This window comes from Anthonomus grandis, chromosome 4 (assembly GCF_022605725.1).
Source record: "Anthonomus grandis grandis chromosome 4, icAntGran1.3, whole genome shotgun sequence".
Taxonomy (NCBI): Eukaryota; Metazoa; Arthropoda; class Insecta; order Coleoptera; family Curculionidae; genus Anthonomus; species Anthonomus grandis.
The window spans coordinates 15,006,772-15,033,561 of record NC_065549.1 but is presented as its reverse complement, the minus strand read 5'-3'; the positions used below and the strand labels follow the sequence as shown (position 1 = coordinate 15,033,561).

Sequence of the window (26,790 nt, the reverse complement as noted above, 5' to 3'; positions counted from 1 at the left end):
GTAATTGATGAAAGAATGTCAATGAGGTCTGAGGAATTAGAAGGAGGATTTCTGCGAGGTTGATTGGATCTTTATAGGCATTCTGAAAAAGTTTGGCTAAAGGTGGCACAATATTTTCTGTTCCTTGTAACGAATTATCATTGGCATCGCACATGATAGATGGAAGTGAAGAGTGACCTTTCTTAGCTCTAACGAAAGACCAAAATGATGAGGGATCAGTGACAATGTTCTCCTCGGCTTGGGTCACAAATGAGTTATAGGCCTCATGAGAATTATGTGGACATTCTAAAACAGTAATCAAACCACTGAGACATATAAGTGCGTTCCTACAATAGAATAATATAGCAGAATCAGTGTATTCGGGGAAAAAGCATCTGCAGACCTTTGTTTAGTTATAGCAGAATACTGGTCTTTAAATGGATGTTTTTGGTCAAAAATTACCCCAAGATCTCTCTCCATCAACTGCAACTGGATGCCATTTATGCTTTAACTTATTCAAGGCCTGTATAATTACATGTGTTAACATCCCGATATAAATGATTATTGTGTGCCCACTCTATAAAGATTTGACTGTAATGATATAACATCTTCCTCTGATTTTATAATTTTGCAAAATTTTAGGTCATCTGCAAATAGTAGGTGCTACAAGAGAGTAAAGTTTTGTTTACATCATTAATAAATCATTACTGCAGATGTAATCTCCTTTATTTATTTCAACTCGCATGTTATTACATAAAAAACATTTACATACATCCAAATAAAACTCAGTAATCAATTTTCTAAAACTAAATGCATACTTAAAGCTTATATCTGTAACTGCATTAAGTTTAAAAAAATAGTTTATAGTTTTTCAACAAAAACTCATCTGTGCTGCCATACTCATCAGCAGGCAATGTATTTGCCTTGTGATGTAATGTAACTTGTTGTAAAATTTAACAGCAAGGAACTCAGGACGATTTTTGGCATTTTTCAAGTCTTTGGTCTGTCACCAAGTGCTCTTCATTGCCACAACTGCTCTTCATTGCCACAAGTGGTAATTCTATGGATTTCTGCATTTGTAGGGTATTTACTTTTATTCTGTAAGTTAAAGTTGTATTAAGTTTTGAAAAATGTGTAGAGATCAAAAAGGATTTTTAAAGCTATAAAGCTGTTCCAGCTGCAACCCGCACATCTCTATGCTGTGGACTAAAAATTTGTTGTCCCTCCACAGAGTGTCACCATACAATAGCAGCATAAGACTGTATAGAAATTAACAATTTTTTTTTATTATCTAAGGATGCCATCATTTTTTTAAAATTTTATCTTAACACAATGTATTTGTTTAAAAACAGAATTGGGCAATACCATCAAATCCAACTTTTTTACCTACCTTTGGGGTCACTTTTCTCTGTTTATGTAGCAGATATGCACAGTGTCCTTACACAAGCCAAAATACAGCAATACATTGATGATTCTCAGATATACCTTTCTTTTTGTCCGAGTGATTTTCTCATATTTCTGAAATATACATTTCATTACTTTGATTTTTCTTGATTCTTTGGTGTTCTTTTCTTCCATTTTGCACCTATACACCTACCTACACTTATATATATCAGAATTATATTTTATGTGTTAACCTGGTTCTTTTTATATTTGAACTATACCCCTATATTACTTGTAAAAGTATTATAGAGAGCGGTGCTACATAAGCTTGTATTCAAACGAGTCTCGTGGATTGGTTATATAATCGCGAGCTGGTCCTTATTTGTCATATTTTTTCTATTATTATTTTGTTGTAACTATAACTCTGTGGCCTTAAGGCAAATAAAAAAGTTTTGAATTTGAATTAATATCTAAATATGCATGAGAAAAGGTACTAAAATTTCTTTTAGAAAAAATACCACCGCGTTTTTTAAATGGTTTGGCAAGCTTGGTGATACAGGGAAAATTCACAAAAAATTGCTTCATGATCCGATAGAACGGGACTTAACAAGCCACATCATTATCAAAATTTGAACAAACAATCCAAGATAGATGCAGATCACCCTGGTAGAATTTTTAAAATATATTTTTAAACCATGGAAGCTTAATAACGGGCTTAGTGACCTAAATATTCTTTGGTTTTTCCCCGCTTAATCATTGCAGATTTACAGAATGGTTTCTAGAAGGAGTTTCTGAATTAAAAGTATTTATTATATATAGTAACGGAAATCTATTTACTTTATTACAAGTTTATTATCAACTGCAATATAATCTGTGGAAGTTATGCAATCTTTAGTGAGATGGTTTTCAGTAAGAGATGCTTATACTACCTACCTCACAATGGTTTTTATTAATGTTGAATATTGTTTTAAGTAGAGAAAAAGGCTTTCTACCAACATATAGAGATACTGGACAGAGAAAAAAATTGCAACATTATTATAAAGGATTATCATATGTTCTCAATAACCTTTTTATTTCAAATACAAAAACTTAAGTTAAAACATACTAAAAAAGTATCTGATTATTAAATTATCAATAATCAGAATTTTATTAGTTTAATTATTTCATATTGATGATTCGTCGGTCTGTCAAACACATTTTCTATTATTGTTTTATCTAATAACATCAAACTCAAACAAGTACAGAGTTCTACATAGTAAAGTAGCCACAAAACCTTTAATTTCATAACTTATGTGTATCTTGAAATGAAATTTTATATACACCTGTTGTTGTTACAAAATATAATATTCTTATATATGTTAACACTTAAATAAGATGATAAAAACAAGTAAATGTAGTAAATAATGGCTTAAAACTAAAATGTTTATTTTATTGTTAAAAAACAGTCTAAATATTAAAATCTGGTAATAAAACATTTAAAAATACTAACAAATTACTTTCTTATACGGCGTTTTTCTATATGGCTTATGGAAGAACACAAAATATTATGAACCTAGTCCTAAAATGAATCAATTGTCTTAGATCCTATGAAGTTACCTGATTTCTCAAATGTCTTATTTTATTTCTTTCCATGAAAACTTAATTATCAGAATATGTAGCTTTAATTCGTAATATTTTAATTTATTTTATAATAGACAGGTTGGAAAGCTGGAAAAATGACGGTGGAAGGCTTGATTACTTCAACTCCAGGGACTAATAAAAGACTCTCGTTTATTCGGAGAGGATGGGCAGCAGGAAATATACCTGATCATGTGTTAAATGAGGTAGTTATAACAGAATTTTCTATAAAATGTTATTTGTGTAATTTTTAATAACCTATTGCACTTTTTATTTACTTTAGTCGAATGACGAAGCGGAAAGAACAGAGAGAAGAAGGTCCGTTCTAAATCGATCATTGGGAGGAAATGTAACACCTGTCATAAACAATTCGTCCAATGCACTTAGTCAGGAAGAAATAAAATCCCAATTAAAGACATTTTATCAGCTTTATCAAGATAATGTAAGTGTGCAGAATGCAATAATTTTTTTTTGGTGATGGCGCTGTGGTTGTACGTCGTCTCTTAGTTTTTATCAAATATTTGTGTTAAACAAATATTGGTATCAATGTAACAAAGAGCGATATAAATTTTTCAAATCTGTTGGAAGAAAAAGGCCGAATACGGCCAAACAAATTAGTTATTTTAAATTAAACAATCTTTTTTTACACAGATATTAATGCTTTACTTATAACAAATTCAAGATACAGATTCATTTACCAATTTACTGGGGAAAATTTGGGCTTCTTGGCACTATTTTAAAATTCCAATCTTTAGCAAATTTCTGCATTGAAAGACTGTTAAAAGGAATATTGTCGCAAATTAAAAGGTCTGGACATCCAAACATCCTGCAAAAATTGATTTTAATTTTTTTCATGATTTTGGTTGACGATTTGCTTTTAATTGAGACAAGCTCTAACTAATTCAATTATGAATCATAAATACTATAGATAGCTAGAATTTGCAAAAGAAAAAATATCAGTGGCAACTATCTCCCATGGCCTTTAGGGTCGTAATAGATAGGCCTAGACTAATATTATTAAGATCTAATAATCTAAAGGCTGGAATACCTATAATACACTTTTTTATATTTCATTGCTATGCTTTTTCTCACTATTGATTTCTTTTCATTCTCAAAAACGACTTTGATATTGGGAACTCCATCTACCACTAGGGGCGAAAAGCAGACATCACACAGGGCAGATGCATCCATGTCCGTTGTGAGCTACTGTAAAATTGTATTTTTTTACTTAACTGGCGAAAAATTGTATTTTTTTTGCTTTTAATTCAACGGCGAACGTTCTGTAGGAACCTTAAGTCTTCATTCAGTACAATAGTAAACAATTGAATTACAATGTGGACAGTACAATAATGCACATACTAATCGTGATTGTAAAATTATTACACATTTAAAGTGTGAAAACTTTAAAACTGGAATACAAGCACAAACAGTAAAAAAAATTAGGGTATTAAATAGAGTTGGGCATGGTCAATTGACCAACACCTATTTGACCAGTCAATTTCGGTCAAAATATATAAAATATTCAAAAACCATTTATTTATGTTTTATTTAGAGTTTTATGATATAAGTAAGTGCATTAATTTCATTTTAATATTTATACATTATTGAAAGCAGTCCAATTTACTCACAACCGTCTTCTACGAAATCCGATACACCTGATTCGGGGAATCTCAACACTCGCAACAAAACGACTGAAAACGTATTTCGTATTTACTAGCGTTAGAGATTGTAGCTGGAGCTGTACTCATAATTATTGGATTTTTGTGAACTAACAACGTAATTACAATGAGTTTGGGCAAGTCCAAAACCAAAATTTGGAATTGTTTCACGGAAACTCGCGTAGAAATTAAAGTGAAAGGCAAATGTAACTACTGTGAAGCAGTTTACATCACTCATGCCGATAGAATGCAGAATCACATACTCAAAAAGTGCAAATCAGTTCCAGAAGCGGTTCGACAAGATTATGTAAGTATACTATCATATAAATAGTATTTAATTATTTAGGTAGTTTCCCAAAAAGAGTAATATGTTTTTAATTAACTTGTAAGCAATACAAATTAAATGTTATTTCTTGGGAAGAGGAATTCCGGATAAAAGCTTTTTACTAATATTTTTAACATATACTTTTTACTTTGCTGTTGTGTGCTTGAAAGTAATTTAGTAAGGGGAATTATTGCAATGGAACCAAAAAACATGTTTTTATAAAATGTCATTATGTATGAAGGTTTTGAGCTCCTTTTTTTATGGGCTGAGGGCATAGTGGGAGAATTTTTGGGAATACCCGAAATACCAATATTTTAAAAAATATATAGAAAGTAGAAAGAAAATCAATCGTGAACTAAATTCAAATTATATTGGTATAAATTTAGAATATAGCTTTCATGAAGATCTTCGTTTTGAGTTGTCTACAGTTTTTGGTTTTTGGAGATTGAGGGAATAGGATTTCATCAATTTTTGGGGTTTGGGTATAGTGTACAGTGTACAGTACAAATATTTTTGAAAAAATAACGAAAATAATATGAATTATAATTAATTATTATTATAACCAGTGATTGCTTAGTCTATCTGTAGGAGAGCCTTGTACTTGTACTTAAATAAATAAATAAATAAATAAATAACCACATGCATTCATATGTGGAACAAGTTACCGGATTACATTAAAAATAGTTCAGCAAAGAAATTTATTGCATATGTTAAAGAAATTCTTCTTAATTCTCAACTAACATACCTAGGCATTTTAACAAATTCACACCACCAAATTTTTATTAAAAATATAATTTAATTATTTTTATTTAATTGCAACCATATTATTTTTGAATTCTTACTTTTTAAATCAACACTGGTCTTGTTGATCTTGCAGGCATAAAAATAAAATTTTAAATGGTTCATTTTGGAATATCTAATCATTTTTGCGTCGTGTTGCCCTGTTGTTTGGGTTTTTAGGGTTTAATGACTTATTTTCTAAATAATTATAATTGGGAAAGTCTTTATTCTTCTTTTAGTTGTAATTAGGTTAGTATGTTTTAACGGTCTGAGCAGCACATGCGCGCTAGCTCGTGTATGTGTTATCGATTGTTTTTATAATCGCAGTTCAGTCCGCATTACTCCTAGCATTGTGTAAATTCTTGTAATAAAAAAAAAATATTTTCTATGTACAATATTTAAGTGGTAATGAAAGTCTTTTGAATTTGAATTTGAATTACACATTACACCATTAGGCACGATCGCACGAGTGTCTTATTTTATTATTTTGTTTTCAGATGGACAAGGCAAAGACCAGTTTGAATGAATCCTTCGAAGATGAAGACGAAGCAATATTTCCCAAGAAAAGCAAGAAGCCACATACAGAAATCAATTAAATTCCTCATGAAATTCCAAGTACTTCATCTGGTTCCTCTCAGCCACCTATTAATTGTAGAAAAATGCAAAAATTAACATCATTTGTTGACACGGTAAGCGAATCTGAGCAATCTGAGTTACAAACATTTTTTTGCGAAGCTGTTTAGTCATCAAATTGCGCCCTGTCAATGTTCGAATCAATCAGACAAATGGAAAACATTTTTTGGAAAATTGCGACCAGCTTTTAAAATTCCTGACAGAAAAACTATGGCAACCTCACACCTCGACAGGTGCTTTAACAAAATAAGAAACAACATCAAAGATATTCTTGATAGTGAAGATAATATAACTTTAATGAGTGATGGCTGGACAAATATTAGAAACGAAGGTTTAATAAACTACATGGTGCATACGAATAATGGAGATTTTTTGTATGATTTTTCACAGCCCAAGGCAATTAGACACACAGGCCAATACATTGCCAGTGAAATTACAAGGGTAATTAAAGAAATCGGTGAAAATAAAATTACTTCTCTGGTAACCGACAACGCAGCAAATATGCAAGTTGCCTGGGCCCAATTAAAAGAAACATTCCCAAATCTACAAACGTATGGCTGTGTTTCTCACATTCCGAATTTACTGCTCAAAGATATTGAATCGCTCAAAACCCTCTCTGATCATCTTAGTGTTTGTAAGGAGATTGTGATTTTTTAAAAATTAAAACATATTTCCAACGCCCTTTTAAGTGAAAAGCAGGGCGGTAATTTTCAATTTCTGAAATTACCAGTCGCAACTAGATGGAGCAGTACAGTCACGTGTATGGAAAGCATACACGTGAATAATCAGCTACTTAAAGAATGTTTAATTCATCCAGTTATTATGAGACACTAGCAACAAATAAAATAAAATCTGCCATATTGAATGATGATGTATTTTGGGATAGAAACGTTAAATTTATTGAGTTACTGAATCCTGTTGTTCGTTTGATCAGATTCATGGAAAATACTACTGCTACTTTGTCAGATGTTCGGCACAAGCTGTTTCTCTTGAAAGAACACTTTAATGCATTTGTTTCAGAAAGTCAATTTCTTCAAAATAAACAAAAACTGACGACTAAATCGGTAATAAAAAGAATCGATAAGGCCTGCACCGACACTCACAATGCAGCATATGTACTCGAACCTAGGTATAAGGGAGGAAATTTAACCCCAGATGAGCTGCAACGTGCTACGAATCTAATAATACAACTTAGCCTCGATAAATCTGAGGTTGACGTAATTGGGGAAATTTCAAATTTTAGAGCAGCAACAAATGAATTTAACAATGGAATAATATGGATAGCAGTAAAAAGTACCAAATCAGTTTGTAAAACGTCATCGGATATTACTCCATCAACTTGGTGGGAGAGTTGGCAAAAGAAATCGGTACTTCACGATGTAGCTATAAAGTTACTAAAAATACCGGCCTCTTCAGCTTCGTGTGAAAGGAACTGGTCAACATGGGGAGTACTCCATAGTAAATTGAGAAATAGACTGACCGGAAAGCTGGTCTATGTTAAATACAATTTAAATATTATTAATAAATGTGAAAAAATACCCGACTTAAATATATCTTCATCCTCCGAAGCTGATGTTTCTTTGTCTTCCGAAGCCGAGCAGCTAGACTCCGACTCCGAAAATGAGAATCTTCCATTAGCTACACTCCTTAACTAAACTACACTCATAATAATTCAGATTAATAACTGAGATTGATATTTTTTGTTTAATTTTAAGTGTTTGCGTTTTTATGTTAATTATATTATTCATGGATATTGAAAAATAAACTACTTATTTTTATTGATTTATATAATGTATCCCTGGATGGACCAAAGTATACCGTTCACTTGATTACCCTGTACAAGATTTCGAAAATTTAGGTATTAAATACTCAACAAGCAAAATTTCTTTAAAACAATTATTGCTGTCTTTATATAAATGTGGAATGTAGTTAGATCCATCCACTGCATACTGGCAACTGGAAATTTGACCAGTCATTTGACCAAAAAAAAGTTGACCGGTCAAATCCACAACCCTAGTATTAAAGTATTGCAATGACTTTTAAAATTGAAGACAACAATTAAAATTTTGCATAATTAAAGCTTTCAGTATAATATGAGAATACGCAAAATTAAAAAAAATCAGGCAGTTTACAAGTTATTAAATAAAAAAAATTCTACACCCGTTTTTATTAGAAAATGATATCTCTCTTTAATTACTTATTAGGAAAATTAAACGATTAGTTTCCATTTTCATTTTAAAATCCATAATTACAATGCTTTCATGTTATATGAAAACTCACTAAATAAAAAAAAATTGACCAGTAAATTTTTAAATTATCGCTAATAATCAATTTTGGTCATTTTAAATAATTTATCACTTGCGCAGGAACTATCATTTTTGTAAATGCGTTGAATAATGATTTCGATTTTAGTTCAGTAACAATATTAAAATCTTGTAAAGAAATCGTACACAGGCAATAAAAATCACTTGATTGCACGGCAATTAGACTCATCTTTGTTCCACGACATATATTGCATCACAAGAGTGAGACAGCATGTATAAAAATTTTTCTGTTTTTAGTATAACGCAATATTGCCAGATACGTCGGATTCTTTCCTACTAGAGGGCGTCCAGTTTGCCACTAAAAATGGGTTTAAAAAAATTATTTCCTACTAAACTATATTACAATGCTTAAAATGTATGACACTTTCGGTTTATAGACCATGCGGTTAAATAAGAACCTTATTTATTTCATATGCATAGTGATGCAAAGAAAGAACATTTGTTTCTATCGCGTGGTTCCTTCATCTTGCGTCTTCGTCGCTCTACAAGAAATTCTCGCTTTTATATCTGTACCTCAGTATTACATCCGTCTTTCTCGCGCAAAGAAAATTTATGAACAGACAAGATATGCGAACCATCCAGTTAATTTTTCTCGCTAGTTATGTTACCCATAAAATTTTATTTTCCAAAAAGAATTATAAAATATTTTCCTCCAAAAAACTAAATCCTACCAAAATTCCCACTAAATATTTATCATAAGTAGAATTCCACGCGAAATTCAAAGATGATATAAGAAAAAGGTGCTTTCATTTGAAAAAATTAAGTTGATGGTCGTAATTTATTTTTGAGCAACCCTGTGTATACACACTTCACGTACAAAAATGCGCAACTTGAAATAAAAATCGACGGATCCGAGCGTTTTTTTTTCGAACGCACCCCTGAATTTTAAATGAATTTAGACATAACTTTTGGGATGCACTGTATATTATTCATATCTTAATAAAATATGAATAATTTTTTTTTCTATAAAATATGACCAGATACTCTATAAAGAAGCCAACATTTAAAGTTAAATGGATGTAGATAATTTCCATATATTAGACAAAAAGGCAACAACATCTAACTTACTAAAAGTTCTTCTGTTTGGCCGCCATCTTCGGGATATTTATTCAAATACATCTGCTCCGCGTTATAACAATTTCGATAAGTTAAAATGTAACAAGCTAGCATGTCAAATGTTTTCTTCATTCGAAAACATTTTTACAAAATAAATTGAAATATATACAGTGATATAATCCATCAACAAGTCAATGTCAAATCTCAAGCATCTCTATGAATACCATTTTGTTTCTAAAGCCTACTGTCTTTTAAGGCATCGAAAATATTTAATAATGCTTAAAAAAGGTCTACAACTTGTGATATATCATTGAATTCAGAATTAAAAGCACTTTTAATATTTGATATAGAAAAACCAGTTCTGTATTTGAAAAAAAAAAACTTGATGGCACGAAGGCGAAACGTCGGACCTAAAATTCAATAACGGCATCTTAAAGAGGGAAAAAAAGTGTCATTTATTTTCAAAAATCTTTTGTAATTAACTCAGCAGAAAATAATTCTAAAATAACTTTTTTTTCTAAAATTCAGTTTTTTTCGGATATCTCCGGAACTACTCGGGATTTTTTAGATTTTAAAGCGGCATATTACTGAGCACCCAAAGCCGCTAAATTCTTCCTATTTAACCAACTTTCTATCTCTCATGGTTATCGAGATCCTTGTACTAATTCTCCTTATCTTGGGCACGTTGTATATTAACGTGTCTGTTTTCTGAGTGTTACTAATTTTTTTCAATTTTTAGACTGAAGATTGTTAAGGTTCAACATAGGATAGCAAAATGCTTTAACGGGATGCACGTCACACACAGTGCTTGTGTGTGTTATCCATACATTACCTATAATATAAACATCTCTATATTGTTGGTATTTCCTAAATTTATATGTATATAATGTTCATTATGGGTAATAAAATGGTTTTGAACTGAAGTAAAATTAAATTAAAAGTATTAAGAGATGTGATTTTTTTTTCAGAAAATTAATGCTGCTAATGTGTGGAATCTTAAAGTATTCGATTGCCTAAAGCAGCTTGTAAAATCTGGCAGTAATGATGTATTAAATATTGCCGGAAGTTCTTTAGAAGTCGCTGGAAAAGTTTACGGTATAAAAGTAGATAATTTACACTCAGACGCATTGAAACTGGCTTCGCATTGGGCAAGAGTTTTTGCCTCAAAACAAACGGATGATGATAGTAAGAATAGCTACTTTACCTAAGAAATTTAACCTGATTATCGTTTTACATTTTTTAACTTTTTCATTATTGATATATATTATTATTTCATTTAGATATTGAAGAAAATACGGAACAAGGTCCGGATGAAACTGTTCGTCCGAAAAAGAAGAGGCAACCAAAAAAAGGTTATAAATTGTGCTCTAACAAAGAACATGTTTTATTTCCTGAAGACTCACTACCTGTTGTGCCTGGAAAAAGAATTCCTAAGATTGATTTAGAAGAATTTTCAATCCGACCTGATGCCAAGTTAAGTTCAGTGCAGAATCTATTAACCTATAAACATTTAATGAATAACGTTGGATTATGTGGATCACCAATGTAAGTAATTTTTCAAAATTTTTGCTTTTGTAAAATATTTGAGTTTAGTTGAATAATATTCTTAAAATTCTAAAAACTACAAGAAATATAATATTAAACTAAATGGAGGGCACAGGTTTAAGACTATAAATTAAAAACATTTTTTTAACAAAGTTGCAGACACATTGGGGACAAGGTAATATGAGACTCGTGCCCAAAACTCGAAACTTTAACCCTAGTATATTAAGAAGAATGTTGTTTATATTTTTAATCTACACACTTTTTTATTTATTCTTATCAATAAAATATTTTTACATGTTATTGTCTGGCAATAGACGGTTATCGAATCTGAGCGTTTTAAGTAAACGGAAAGTGAAGTGAATTCTGTTTATATGTAATTTTGAAATTTTTAATTAAGCTGAAATATGGCAAATGATAACCAAGGTATGTAGTTTTTACACATATAAGAATATCTGGACTGGAATATATATATAGGTAATATTTAAATTTTTGCATTTATTCCCTTTTTTCTCTTTATCTTAAAATTGTGCAACTCGCTTTTTGATTTAACAGTGCCACAATATTTTATGGACCTTTGACTTTATAAATGTGGATCCAAAAGTAAAGGCGAGTTGCGCAATTTGAAGAAATTTTTATTTTTTTTTTTAGTTTTTAAAATTTTTTTGTTATAGATATGCCTTGCCAAATTCAAATTAAGAGGCGAATTTTATTAGAAGTTTTTGGAAAAAGTAAGTACAAGGCATTTGATAGCAAATTTGGAGAGGTGGTGAACTTTGTTGCTGCCAAAACTTAACTAATTAACCACTTAAGAACGGCACTAAGAAAACTCGGCTGCAAATCAAATGACTAAAAAATAATACATACCCAGAGCGGATAATACTGGTAATAAGGTGGAAGGCCATTGTTATCATTTGATTTGTGCTCGGATAAATCAAAGCGTCGTAAAACTGCTCAATTGAGAGCAGAAACGAGTTGGTTAGGGTTCTTCTGGGGTAAGGTTCCATAATATTTTTATGAAGCGGAAATGCTTCATCTCCTATAAAAAACATAGGACATTGAATCGAATTATTCTCATCATTGGGTAAGGCAGTAGGAGGTGGAATGTTCAATTTATTTTCTGTCAGGGCGCGAAAAAAACCGGAAGATTTAATCACACGACCATCGCTATTTCTACCGTAGTCACCAACACTCACAAAAGTGCCATCTGCGTCCGCACTTGCCATTAAAACTATTGAAGAGTAGCCTTTGTAATTATAATATGATGAACCTGATTTTTTAGGGCACTTTATTCTTATGTGTTTCGCGTCTAAAGATCCCAAGCAATTTGGCATATTCCACAGTTCATAATATCTGGTAGAAATCTCTTTCCATTGCTCCACTGTAGGTAATGCCATATATTGCAGTTGGAGAACTATCCATAATTTTTCAGCAGTATCCGCAATAATGCTACTTATTGTTGAAATTCCTCGATAAAATTTAAAGTGAAGCGCTGTAAACGTCATACTAGTTGCGAGAAACCTGAAAATGAAGCAAATAAAATATTTGATAAACCAAAATCATAATCAGTATTAATTACAATAATAGTATAAACTGAAATAAATTATAAGCTGCGGACTACACTAATTTATTGACATACGTTTTGTTTTAGCATCTGAATGCAAAAAAAATGGAAAACACTTCGAGGTAGCCTCACGAGATATGTGAAACAGCGTGCTGGAAAAAGTGGAGATTCAGCTAAATCAAAAAAGCCGTATTACTTATGGGACATTATGCAATTCGTATTACCATTCACCAAATCAAGACCTCAATCGGGCCATTTGCCAACTGAGGCCAATGAAGATGAAATGGTTGAGACCGTTCAGGGTAGTATAATAGACGATGATAAAAATGATTCCACAGCTGCCGGTCCAGAAGAACCGAGAGAAGAACCCAACCCTAATCATCATTCGGAGGCAAGTTTGCTACTAGTTGCAACAGTTGCTTAGTAGGTTGCTACAAGTTTGCAAACTATACATCACATAATCAGCCTGCTTATGACGCTAATACACCTAACCAAAATGATCAATCATTGACGCAGTAGCGATTTAGTGATTTATAAGTTTTTTGAGTATATGTAGAATAAAAACATGTTTTAGCAAATTGTCTTCTGGTTTATTTTCATGCATTAACTGGTTTATTACCTACCTACCTCAAAAATATAAGAAGTCTTTCCTCCATAGTAATAGCTCTTCGGTAATTTGTATCCTGTAACTGCATTGATGGTTTCATTAGATCAACAAGCTTCTTGAATGTTGTTTGTTCCATCCTGTAGAAGTTTTGAAATTTTTGAGGATGTAATTGTAGATGCTGGGATACAATGAAAGTGCTATCCGTGTCAGCATTATCACGTAAAGACGGATGAATCCAAACTTTTCTTCTTTTTTTCCTTCTTCTTCTTCTTGCAATCATAGTAGCAATTAACACAAAAGTGTCTTCCGACGACATTTTCAATATTGTTTTGTTATTGTACACTACCAACACAGAACTGAAGATAAGTCGCAATTTGCGGCTTCGGTGTAAAGCTAAACGTGAAAGATGCTAGTTGCGACGTGCTTCTTGCTTCCAAGCAGCGAGTCGTACGTCGCATGCTACTTTGGTGTGAAAGCCCACTAAGAGCTACTGGAAGGTCAAATGAGGCTGCAGTAATAAAAAAAGTTTCTGAAAACGCGGATTACGCAAAAGACTGCCTAAATATAAGTTATATGGCTAAAACAACAAACATATCATCGAGAGAGGCTGTGTCATTATTTTTGAGGCTCAACTCTCCAGAAGACAGTACGAGTTAGTTAGAAGTTATGCATCAGCAATTTTTCCATCATATAAACTGGTACAGGAAGAAGAAGGCACCTAGTATCCAAAAGACATTAAGGTCACTGAAGCCGCAGTACCCGTACAATCTCTTTTGAATCATATAGCAATCAAATTAATTCAAACGCAAAAGGAAGTTTTGGAAATACAATCGGTGACAAGTTATGATAAAGTAACTTTATTTTCAAAATGGGGATTTGATAGGAGCTCCAGTCACACACAGTACAAACAAAAATTTATTTCTGAATCATCGGATGATAAATATATGTTTTTAAGTTCTTTTCGGAATGAAATGAGACCAATGAATTAAACCACATTAGAAATTTATGTTTTTTAACTATTTTAAGAGGAACTGCTCTATGAAATATTTCATTAAGTAAGCTATAAAAGCTGTCGCAAGATAAATTAGGATTCAGAGGCTAACAACTCCCGCCAGTCAGCAGCTTCGATTAAGCTATATAACATTGGATATATCACGTCTAAAATTTAGACAATTCTGTACTAATAAATTGTGGGTGAAATTATTAGTCTGAGGTAATTTACCCTTTAAATTGAAAATTAATGAAGAATGATAACAATCGCATTCAACAAATGAAAAACTACTCAAATGATCTTCACACTCAGACAAATTGGTTATTACCAAATCCAGAGTTCTTCCATTGACATTAAGGACGTTCTTACATTGTAACATTGTACGAATTCCAATATATTTATAATTGCCAAGGTTGATCCCACGATAGAGTTATCCTGGTGACTAAGGATCTTCAATGATCTACCTGGTACAAATTTTCCTTCTGATGACACAGGTCTCTCCATGCAGTCTTCTTTTTCTTGATACATTTCCACTGTAATTTTTAAAGTTCTTTCTTCTTTTTCTAGGCTTACTAGTACGACATGGAAATTCCTCCATACCTTTATAATTTTTTGTTAACTTTGACTACGATTTTTTCTTTTTACTTACACGTTCCGAATTTCTTCTCATAACTTTTTCTCGTATCAAGACCTTTCTTTGTAATTGTTTTTTATTTTCATGTTCGATTCACTTGAAGAGCTTGATTGAATAAAATATGAGTGTTCTGGAGAAAAGGACTCAATATCGGAGCACTTTTTCAAGGTTGCAAAATAGTCATATCTAGCCTTTTTGTTAAAAACACACGTTTTAATTAAGGAACAGCTTATATCATAGTAACTTTATACCTTGGGTTTTATTGATCCTGGAGGCTGAAAATCCGTGGTAGCCAATCTAGCAATGTTCTCTGTGTTTGGTAGATCATTATTCACTAGAAAACATATTTATAATGGTCTAAAAGCCAAAAAAAGACTCTTTGTCACTTCTTAACATTGATAAACCTTTTAAACAATAAAAGAAACTTACCTTTGGTATCTGTTAAACTCAATTTTTGCAGTCTAAATGGACACAATTCTCTCGATTCATTCAGTTCTGCTTCTCAAAGAAAGAAATTCGGTGTAATGCTTTTAAATAGAACAACAGAAATATAAACTGTCTGTGTCTTATTTTACATAACGTTACTTTTTTGGAATTTAACTAATATACATGCTTGCTTTTTTTGAGTTGCTTTTTTTTTGGCTTATTTTAACTTACCTTTAATATGCATTAATGCTTCCAGTATCCTTTTACTTCTAGAAGTCATGTTTTTTCATTTAAAGACGCTGGTTTTTCAAGAAAAAAGCAAAAAGACAATATCACTATTTGCCACAAGTTATCAGTGGTACCTCAAATAGCAGCCTCAAAAGCTACAGAAATATCAAACTAGAGGAAAAACAAGGAATGTTGAAGTTAACTACTTTTTGTGACTTAATTTATGTACTTTCTAGTTATCCTGGCAGATATCTAATTATAGCGCTTAATAAAGAACAAAATGTTTAGCGGGAAATTGTGGATAACTCCATATATCCCAAAATGGAGTTATCTAGTTTTAGCATTGAGGGGGCGTATTGTTAATTAAAAATACCTAGAGTAATGGCCAAAAGTAGATAGATAAATGGTTTTTTAAAAAAATCAAAGGAAATAAAAATTCTATAATAAAGATATTTAAGTATATTATAGTCAACATAAACATGTATAAAAATAATAAAACATTCTTTAGAAACAATCACCTAATTTTGTAAATAATAAGAAATAACTAAATATACGCTGGACAAAAGTAGATAGAAAAATTTTAAAAACAACCAATACTCTTTTTTTTTCCAAGTATTTTTTTTTAATTACAAACTAAACTATTACATTATATTAGTATTTTGTAAAATACCAATTATTATCTATTACAGCCTGACATCTACGTGGCATTGATTCAATAAGATTGTCTATGAGTTTAAAACCAATATTTTTCCATTTCTGTTGCAACCGTTCGAATAATTCACCTTTATTTGAATAGTTTGTATCCCTAATATCACGATCTACAATTTCCCATAAATTTTCGATGGGATTAAGATCGGGTGACTGGGATGGCCATTTTAAAACTGGTATTTTTTCTTCTTCGAAAAATTGCTTCATAATTTTGGAGGAATACTTCGGGTCATTATCTTGCTGGAATTGGAATCTCAATGGTAAATTGTCTTCGACATAGGGCAACATAACATCTCTGAGAATATCCCTGTACATAAACCTGTCCATTATGCCCTCTATGCGATGTAACGGGCCCATTCCATAACCTGAGAAGCAACCCCAAACCATCACTGATCCACCTCTATACTTAACTGTGGGTTTTGTGTACTTGGGATTCAAACGCTGGCCAGAAGGACGTCTAACATATTGAATTCCATCGGAATTAAACAACTTAAACTTCGATTCGTCGCTCCAGCAAACACGTTTCCATTCATGCTTTGTCCAGTGTATATGCTAACGGGCAAATTCCAATCGGGCTAAGCGATTCTTTTTTGCAAGTAATGGTTTTTTTGCTGGCCTACGTGCAAATAGATTCTCTTCTACCAACCTTCGTCTTACAGTCCTTGAGGACACATTACAAATCCCTAGAGCCTGTAATTCTATCTGAATTTGACGAGAAGTAATGAAAGGTTTTGCACAGTAGAGAGTGCTGATTTATCGACGTTATATATGTTAAGTGGGTTGATATTTTCTTTTTTAATCACCTTTTCTAGAATCTCAAAAAAACGAGCATCTTGTTTGTTGAAAGCCTGTGCTCTAGCAGCAGATGTCGCCTCTGGCTTACGTAATGCTATATCCGGATTTCTTCTTCGGAATTCTCGCAGCCAATCTTTTCCTGCCGTTTTCTTCTCACGGTTAAAGTTGTATTGAAAGCCATTTTTAAAAGCTAACTGGTAGGCCAAGCTTAACACATCCTTCCTTGTAAGTCCAAAAAATCTTGACTCTAGAAGTTTTAGATGTTCAACTAACTGCCGTTCTACTTCTGGTGGAAAAGTAGGCTTAAATCTACCGAGGCGTTTTTCCCCCGTCTTTATTGTTTTATTTGTTTTTAAAGCATGTCTTCGTAGGATTGCTTGTGGTACCCCGTAAGTCTTAGATGCCTTTAACCAGCCCATTTCACCATTATTGACCGCTTCTATGGCTTTTAACATCGAATCTGTACTCCATGACTGCCTATTTGTCTTTCGTACAATCGGGGCATGACAATCTGCAATAACAAATAAAAAATTATTTCTATAAGTCGGGCAAAATGACATACTATGTCATTTTAGCCGACAACGCACTATGTCATTTTACACGACTAGAGAAAACAAAAAAAAATGTTTTTCTAATATTTGCCTTATTCCTCTTGTAAATCTCTTATTACTAAATGTTAAAAAAAATTGTTTAAATAATCAGTTAAAATAAAACAACTTACCTAGCGAAATGTTGTCTAGTATTATAACCAAATTAAACAAAGCGCGAAAAATATTTTTGCACCACAAATTTAGAAATATCGAGCGTACACCTCCGTTAGTGAGCAGAGACAAACTGAAGTGGTTGGAACCTGTTGGGTAAATAATTTATGATCCAATTTAGCGCACGCGTATATTCTTACGACGTTAGCAAGTTACATATAATAAGTATGTCATTTTTCCCCACTATGTCGTTTTGTACACCTTTCCCCTATGACGTTTTTTTTTTTAAATTTTAAAAAACGATTTTTTCTGAGCGTAAAACAAAAGGTAGCAAATATAGTATAATTGTTTTTAGAATATTATTTTCTATCGAAATACGTAATAATATAACAAGTGTCCCATTTAAAATAAGAAAGTTAGTGTCACTTCCTGTTAAACTGGAAGTGGTGGAAAACAATAGAATATGTCAAAAGATGCTCTTATAACTATTCTATTGATATACCAAATTTCATTTATTTATCTTGAAAAATAAAAAAGTTATTAAGGGTTCCCTTTTTTTCTGAGTCACCTGGTATGTTTAAAGTATCACGTTGCTATAATACCTATAATTTAGAATATATATATTGATTAAATTAAGAATTTTTAGACTTCATAAAAAACAATTTTCATAAATTCAAATTCAAAATTATTCTTTATGTACTTCCTATTTTAAGTAAAATCAAAGATTCCTCAATTAAATTTTATAATTTGAATAGTATATATTCCTACTCCACTAGGAAAAAGAATGAATTGCATTGACCAAATATGCAAAATAGCTTACCAGTAGATATAAGAAATATCCTCCGATTAAATTTATTTTAAAAAAAAGTGAAGCCATTTTTAGTTACCTCTGTAAGATTATAAAATTGTTGAGTTATGAAATTTACTTGGGTTTGGCCGTTTTTTTCATGTCGACTACATAGAAATATCAACCTTGTTTTCTGTATTTAGAGTAAGCTGATTCATAGGATAAGATTATTATATGTGTCGTTTTGGAATTAATAATCCACGGTAAATCTAATAGATTGCAGCATTTGATTTGGGTTTTGTGCTATTGCCGTAATAATGAGTAAAAATATATTTAATTTAATTTTGAAAGAGTTCATCATAGATATCCTTACTGTGATAATGGATCAGAATGGAAACCTAACATTGAAAATATTTGATCTGATTCTGATTTCTGATAAAAAAATTAAAAAGGAATGCAAGAAATTGTCATTACCAGTGATGGACGGAATGTATACAGGGGTGCACAATTATTATGAGTTATAAATATCAAAACTTAAATATTAAACTCCATAAAGTCCATCACTGGTAAAACTCGTTCAAGATCCAGCAATGACTGCGTCTCTAATTCACCATACATTTCTTGTATTGATATTGGCATTCGAAAAAACCCCATTTTTCTAATTTTTTTTTATATTGCTTTCTGAACCCTCCATAAAATTTCATCCTTAATGCAAACATGTCTTTTCTTTATTAAGGGGCACTGAACATATTTGGTATGGACATGGCTCCGACGTAACTGTTGAAAAAGAAGACGTCATATTTCCTATAAATCTTATGTCAGTTGATGACCCGATATGCTATGAAATGAATTTCAGATTGGATGAGTGGTTCCCAGATGAGACAACTGAGTAAGTAGCTTATTTTCTTGCTCTCCTTCCAAATAATTAAATAATCAACTGCTGGTTTTTAAATTTAATTATTTTTCTTTTACTCAGGGTTCGCCAAAACCTAGTTAATACCTTTGATCCGTTAGTTGTGAACGACAGTGGAATTCCTATAGCAGAACTAGACGAATCCATTCACGATGCCTTAAACGATATTGGTGGTAGTAAGTATAATTTCGTATATAAATGTAACTCTTAGTGTTAGTATTTTAATTATTTAATACAGAATTTTATATTGATATTTCTTTTAGGCGATGCTGAGGATTTAGTAGAAGAAAATGCTGTGGAACAAGCGCCTTTGTTTCGCACTGATTTGCCGTTCGTAGTGAACTTTGTTCCGTCAGATAGCTCTTTATCCCTGACAAATGTTACCAATAATTCGGCATTGTGGCGTCAAAGTAATTTGTTACCGGGACCCACTCACCAATGGGCCGGTCCGGAGCACTGGAAGCATAAAGGCTTAAAAAACAATCCCTTGATTTATACCGGTAAGAAACATTTACTTTGTTTTCGTCCCCGCTATTTGTTTAAGCTTTGATAACACTAAGTGCTTTAGGCATAATTTGCTAATTTGGAATTATGGAGTGAACTTGTGAACAGTTTCGTACCAGCATTTTTTACGGCTTTCGACATGGTTTATCAGTGGAAAGATGAACGCGCATGTGTAACGAGTAACATTAAGTTTGTTTTGTCCCTGAGTTTCAAGTGATTTTCTCATAATGTCTTTGTTATAAATATTATAGTAGTGTTCATTTTGTTTAATAAAGAGGACAAAGAAGACAAATAAAGTTAATCAGTCTTCTCCCAAGCCTGATTGCGCTGATACCGACTTTCAATCTCTAAGTGCAACGATTGAGGAGATCGCCGCCATGTTTACCTCGGAGCTGTTGAAATCTATAAAAAGCAAATTGGAAGAGTTATCTCACTCAGACATTGATTGACCACATTATAACCAACAATAAACATGTACTACATAAGGTTCAATTTTGTCTGTTATAGTTATAGTTTGCTGACGCTGGAATAACAATACAGGGTGTAACATAAGTGATTACTTTAATTTAAGGGGTGATTCCTTGTAGTTTTTTATTTAAAAAAGTTTATATAAACTTTTTTAGTTTATATTTCTGTGTATGAGGATACCTAAAGGTGTTATAGACTAATCATACTACAGTGGAAGAACTTGAAGCAGAAATTGTCAAAAATGCTTATTTGGTTATGATTGAGAGGTGTACATTGTGTAAAAAAAAAATGGAGGTTCAAAAAGACCACTTATTAGATATATACAGATACTTTATTAACTAATTTTACGTTGGTTAATTGTTGATTGTTATTTGTTTAATTTTATTTATCGTTGTAAGTTAGAAATAATTGTTGTTCCAATTTTTTTAAAATTTAATTTTCACATTATTGAAATTACTTTTTTGTTTGAATAAAAAAAAAAACAAAATCGTTGATTAGCAGCCAACTAAGTGAAAAAATGTTTTTTTGAATAAATTTATGTTTTTTGCCATATCAAGATAGGGTTGTTAGACATAGTTAAAGAGGTTTTTTTACGTGCTATTTAACCCATTTGACCCTGAAACTATATTCTTTCGAATTTGTATATTTTTTTCTTAAAAACGGTCAATAGAAGGTCCCATAAGTCGAGAAAAAATCATGATTTTTTTTTTCAATTTCCAGTTTTGGAAAAAACGGCGGTCCTTTTAAAAGGACGGTAGGATAAAGGGCTACTATTAGAAAAATAAGTAAAGACTTAAAAATATGTTTATATATCTTACAAAATGCTTAGCAAAATACTTAAAACTTAAACTTCAAAACTAATTTGTATGATAGTCCACAAAACAGTTTTTTGGGTGAAGACCAACTTCACATTTTTGGCACACAAAATTTGCTTTTTTGTGGCACACAGCATATTTTCGCTGGCTCTCGTGATATGTAACTAAATGATCTAGTCTATCGAAACGTGAGAATTGGAATGCAGTTTTTGGCAATTTCGAAGGTCCTCTCTTAGTTGTTTTCCTGTACGTTTCGAGCAGCTGTGTCCCCTAGGTCCCTTCTAAACTGAAGTTGGTCAAGAGTACCACCATTATTCCTATGGAGTTGCCACGAGTTTTGTGAGGCCATGTCTACACAGTGGGAAAATAACGGAAAATACCACTTTTTACCTCGTACTGAAACTCTATTTATGTTTTGGTCACTACGGTCTACACCTCCCATATTTTCGTTGTATGCCTTGATCAATTGAGGCTGATCTATATAAACATGCTTTTTTTCAGCCTGTGAAAAACGTTTGATCTTATTTACTGGCAAAACTGAATGTGCATTGGTGGCTAAAGTAACAACGCTGTTATCATTCCATTTGGATAATGCGATTTCATTATCGGCAACACCCCATTCAAATGTACCTCGTGTCTTTTTCTTCAGAACTGCCGCATTGCTAAATGAAGATTATGGGATCCGGTTTTCACGTATAGTACCAGTTGCCTTGATGTTCCTCAATTAATATGTGAAAGGGCTGGTAAGGCATTTTCTGTAAAACATCTGCATATTGGAGAACAACTGACGCTCCCAAACCCAGGTTTTTATATTTGTCCGGAATTGTTGTCGACGCATCTTGATAGGGATCGAAATAAACAATGTATCCAAGGCGTAGGGTACCTATCCAAAATTTATACCCCCACCTTATAGGCTTGCCTCGAATAAATTGCTTACCGCTATGTCTCCCAAAATACGGTATCATGGTCTCATCAAGGCTGTGATTCTCTTCAACTGGGGCATAATAAAAAACATTTTTATTTAGGCTCTTGAAAAGAGGACGTCTTTTTTATCAAGGGAAGTATTATCACTGCAATGCAGATTACTCATTAGGAATTGAAATCTATCTCTGGACATAGCGGCTAATATAAGTTTATTCTGGGTATCGTTACAATTTTGCCAATATAATGTCGCCTTGGAACAGTTGTATATCCACTGACAAGTAACACCCCTATGAAGCAGTACATCTCGTCTGCAGTAACGTTTCCAAGGCGGTTTTTTTGCTGTGCATAAATATTGGTAAAATTGACAATTTCTCCTCAAAGAAAAAAAGTTCTCATCAAAGAACAGCTTGAAAATATTTCCAGGGGAACGATTGTTTTGTGCAGTTTGAACTGATTGCCATTGCATAAACGTAGACTCTAAATCTTTATTGAGAGTATAGTCAAACGTTTTTATTTGTTTAAGTCGCCTTTCAACAAAAGTGGACAATGGTAGATCGTCAACACTGTCCCAGTCGTCTTCACCTTCTACGTCAAATTCAATTTCCGCCGGGGCCCTTAGTTGCATTCCGCGTAAATTATTTGGTACTAACATCGTCTTCAGCCCCAGAATCTTCATCGGTATTGCAGTTTTCGTTGGCATTTTCGGGTGGAAAAATTGTAAAATTGTAATGCCTGTAGGAATGTCCGACGTAGAGTCATTCTCCAATTCCTCTAAGATTTCTGCCATGGTTAGTGGCTTTTTCCAATACCTGTAAAAAACCACATAGTAGTATATAATCCTACCGTCCTTTCAAAAGGACTCGTTTAATTGAACGCTCCTGGATTGATCAAGAAGTGTGAAAAATAACCACAAATATATAAAAAGGTCAGTATGTTATGTTATTTGTTAAAAACAATCAACATAAGAACGAAAAAATAAACGAGTTTTAACATATCTTACCTTGAGTCACTCATTGCAAAATCACTAGAAACACAGCGTGTTTTATTCGTCACTATCGATCCAAAAATTAACAAAATCCTAACGATCGCGATTCACCTTGTTTAAGATATTAACTAAATATAATGTGACACTGACGACATCTTCAAACCGTCAGCTGAATCACAAAAATACAGGTTTCTTTTTGAAATCCTTTTAAAAGGACGGTAGGCGTAAATGGATTAATGACGTATGCATCCACTATGGCGTCCATTAGAAATAACACAAAGTTGACTATGGTTGCAAAAAATCTAAAATGCCTAAAAAAATATCGTTGACGTCAATCGATTGGTCATAGTAGATAACCCAAAACTACAAAATTTTATTAAAATCGGATTCAAGATGGCACTGATGATATTGCAGGTTTTTTAAAAACCTAATTTTTCGATTTAGCCCGATATTTTGAAAACCCCTGTAGATATCGCATCTGATTGGGCTTGGAACACTACTTTTTCCCCATTTAACCAAAACTATATCTCTTATCGTTTACGAAATCTCCATGTATATCATTTTATTTGGGACACCATTTATACATTTTTTTTCTCTGTTGTATAGCCGTTAAGATGAATTATTTATAATTCAAAACATTGGCAAGGAGCAAATTGTTTTCTTTAATATTTCTCCAATTTACCCACAAAACACCACATCTGATCGAAAATAAATGTTCAAAGGTCAGTTTGATTTTTAATGAACGATCTTTTATTGAGATAAACTACAATAAATAGGTAATGCCATTTTTCAAATTTTAGAGAATAAGATATGAGATATTAAAAAGTCTCAAATGAAAATATCACATCTGACTGATTTTACAATCCGAAAAATACCTGTTTTATTTTAGGAAAAGATAACCAAAAAGTAAAACAACAAAGCCATACGAAAAGAACGGCAATGAAAAGAGAATTCGAGCCGTTAGACTTAAATAATTTAAAACCTCCAGTAGATTTTTCAAATATGCCACCGCCTAAGAAGTCTAAAACATGCATTAATATTGATCCAGCTAAGTAAGTTCCTATTATCGTTCTTGTCAATGTCTTTGTGCTAACTATTATTGCTTCTAGGATTCGTTTACCATTATGTCTACCCGATCTAAGCTTTAGAGAACTCATGGAGGACCTTAATGCTCTGTCAAATATTCCTTCCATACATGTACGACCATTTACTGATAACTTAAACGGTGGCAGTAATATTATGTCGGTTGACAATACTCATGACCATCCTAATGCTACGGTAAGTGTTATACACAATTTGTTTTTGAAAAAAAATTCGTATTAGCAGTGGCGGCTCTTCATTTGTTTGGTAGGGAAGTCATAGAAGTTCGTAGATATTTTTTATAATATTCTTATAATACTTTAAATATTAAATTCATAAAATTACGACGACAGTTATCAGTTAACCGGTATTTTCTGTACCGCGACGTGCCAGTACATCTATAGAAACGCCAGCTATTCAAATTGATAACGATCCAAAAAGATGAAAGTTATGGTTTGAAATTGGGCAACGAAAACGGGCGTTTTCAAAAACAAGTTAAAAATAAATAATTTAGTACAGGAATTCTGTTAATTTTGTGATGAAGAAATACTTTCAAGCATTTTTTGCGGACATCGTTAGAAAAGCATTCGAAGAGCTTAACTTAAAAAATGTGGGGTCAATGCGTACTGGCTTTTTGAAAAAAAACTCAAAAGTTTTTTTGATTTCATTTATATCGAGCAGGTTTTTGGAAAAATTTTTAAGATGAAAAATTGTTGGAGGCATCATTTTCTACAGTTTTCTTCATTGAGCCGACTTGCTGCCATGAAAAGTACAAAAAGTAGATAAATAAATAATGTCTTTATTATACCAAAATGTACAATTTTGGTATAATATTTTTAATATAATATTTTTATGTAACCATTGCCATGTGAAATCCATATATTTTGTTTAGAAAACCGAACCAATGCAGTTTTAAACACCATTTGTCTCATTTTAGTTAAGTCCTCTTTTATCATAATCCCTGTACCTTTTAAGTACCTCCCATTATTTAACACTAACGATTTTTTGTTTAAGTTTGTAAATTCTACCATTACGATCGGCGCGGCGGTTTATTGGTGAACTCGGACGTGTTATGTCTGAATCTCGAAGGTCACTAACTTGTATTTTGGATCGCAACAAATTTGATACCGAATGCCGCAATTTAGAATCGTTTTCTTCGCTGGGACATTGTAGGCCAAAAATGCGGATGTTCAGGCGCCTAGAGTGCTGTTCCTGGACATCCACCATGCGCAGCAAGTCTTTGTTTTTGTTGCGCAGATCTGATATTTCCCCTTTGGCTGAAGAAAGTTCGTTTTCCATGATTAGCTTTTTAGCAAACTTTTCCTCCATTTTTTTAAAAATACCATCAACCAATCTTGGATAGAATTCACCGCTGCTTGCTTCCTCGGCAAAAATCCTTCAAACAGCTTCGAGATCCGAATGGCTCAGCACTATCTTTCGACTGAGAATTGTGCACAAGGTACTTAATAGACTAAACTTTAAAAGGGATTTTTATGCTCACAGTTTTATCACAAGTAGAGCTACATACAGTGTGTGTCAGCCAAATGGAATAAATTAGCTAATAAATAGATGGGAGTGTGTTGGAAAAAACGCTCGAACACGTCGATTGGTTTTTATAGTTGCACATTTTTGTTCATAAAAACTTTTTTATACAGGGTGTATCAGATAATGGTGGTCAATACCAACTTGCTTAGTTTAAACATAACACCCTGTATGTTAATTAATTTTTAGATTCCTCAGATCATTTTAAACATATTTTGTATACAATGTCCTATACCTATCTGTGACTGTTTCGGAAATATTAAGTAAAATTCAAAAAATAACATTTAGAAAAGAAAATAATTTTTTTTTCAAGATTCTCTACAACTCACTTAATACTTCTTGCCTATTTAGGTCTTGGTAATGATAAAGCAAGCAAAAACTATTTCAGCATTCCTTTTTATTGATATGAGAATAAAAAAAAAATAAAAATTGTTGTTTACTTTGGTTTAAAATGCCAGACTTAATGTTGACTCATGTTGCATGACAGAAGTAGTCGTCAGTGCTATAGTCGTTTGAATTTCATTAACTACAAGCTAGAAAAATGGTTCATTTAACAGAAATGCACAAAATAACAATTCTACAGATGATTGGCTATGGAGATAATACACGGTCGCAAATGGAAGTAGCTCGCTTATTTCACAAAAAATTTCCAAATTTGCCGCCTTTAAGCCCCTTTAACCCCAAGGGACAATTAGTAAAATAGAAAAGCAATTCCGCGAGCTGGGCCATGTTAGGCAGGTAAAAAAAGCAGCTGCCAATGCAATAAGTGAGGATAGCAAATTGGCAGTTATGCTTGAGTTTGAGGAACACCCACATACATC

The 26,790-nt window shown here is 32.4% G+C and overlaps 2 protein-coding genes and 1 long non-coding RNA gene across 5 annotated transcripts in view; 2 read left to right on the top strand and 1 right to left on the bottom strand.

The window, feature by feature from the left end:
- The window catches only part of LOC126735292 (condensin complex subunit 2), a 37,002-nt gene that overhangs the window by 3,333 nt on the left and 6,879 nt on the right, over positions 1–26,790 (top strand). Inside the window, exons 2-10 of one of the 2 annotated variants that reach the window (XM_050439240.1) lie at positions 3,061–3,185; positions 3,263–3,421; positions 10,724–10,940; positions 11,036–11,300; positions 19,475–19,627; positions 19,715–19,827; positions 19,915–20,151; positions 24,237–24,399; positions 24,457–24,625. In XM_050439240.1, the coding sequence (XP_050295197.1) occupies positions 3,078–3,185; positions 3,263–3,421; positions 10,724–10,940; positions 11,036–11,300; positions 19,475–19,627; positions 19,715–19,827; positions 19,915–20,151; positions 24,237–24,399; positions 24,457–24,625 (1,584 nt within the window). In that variant the 5' untranslated portion in view covers positions 3,061–3,077. Of the gene's footprint in view, positions 1–3,056; positions 3,186–3,262; positions 3,422–10,723; positions 10,941–11,035; positions 11,301–19,474; positions 19,628–19,714; positions 19,828–19,914; positions 20,152–24,236; positions 24,400–24,456; positions 24,626–26,790 lie in introns of both variants that reach the window. The other variant, XM_050439239.1, reaches the window with a different exon arrangement.
- LOC126735294 (uncharacterized) lies at positions 688–9,928 on the bottom strand. Its single transcript, XR_007660363.1, has 3 exons — positions 9,768–9,928; positions 1,370–1,497; positions 688–1,077 (listed from the first exon to the last, which is right to left on the bottom strand). It is a non-coding gene; the product is annotated as an uncharacterized LOC126735294 (long non-coding RNA).
- Positions 3,428–10,717, top strand: LOC126735293 (uncharacterized). Of its 2 annotated transcripts, none has more exons than XR_007660362.1 (2): positions 3,428–4,944; positions 10,495–10,717. XR_007660362.1 is itself a non-coding variant. In XM_050439241.1 (2 exons), exon 2 carries the CDS (start codon positions 7,176–7,178, stop codon positions 8,028–8,030), a length of 855 nt encoding a protein of 284 aa, XP_050295198.1. In that variant the 5' UTR covers positions 3,428–4,944; positions 6,240–7,175; the 3' UTR covers positions 8,031–8,153. The 2 variants fall into 2 exon arrangements, 1 of the variants encoding a protein (XP_050295198.1); XM_050439241.1 differs by lacking the exon at positions 10,495–10,717 and adding an exon at positions 6,240–8,153.

Coding starts and splice junctions, on each gene's coding strand:
- LOC126735293 (XM_050439241.1), top strand. CDS start 7,176: ATGTTTAATTCATCCAGTTATTATGAGACACTAGCAACAAATAAAATA.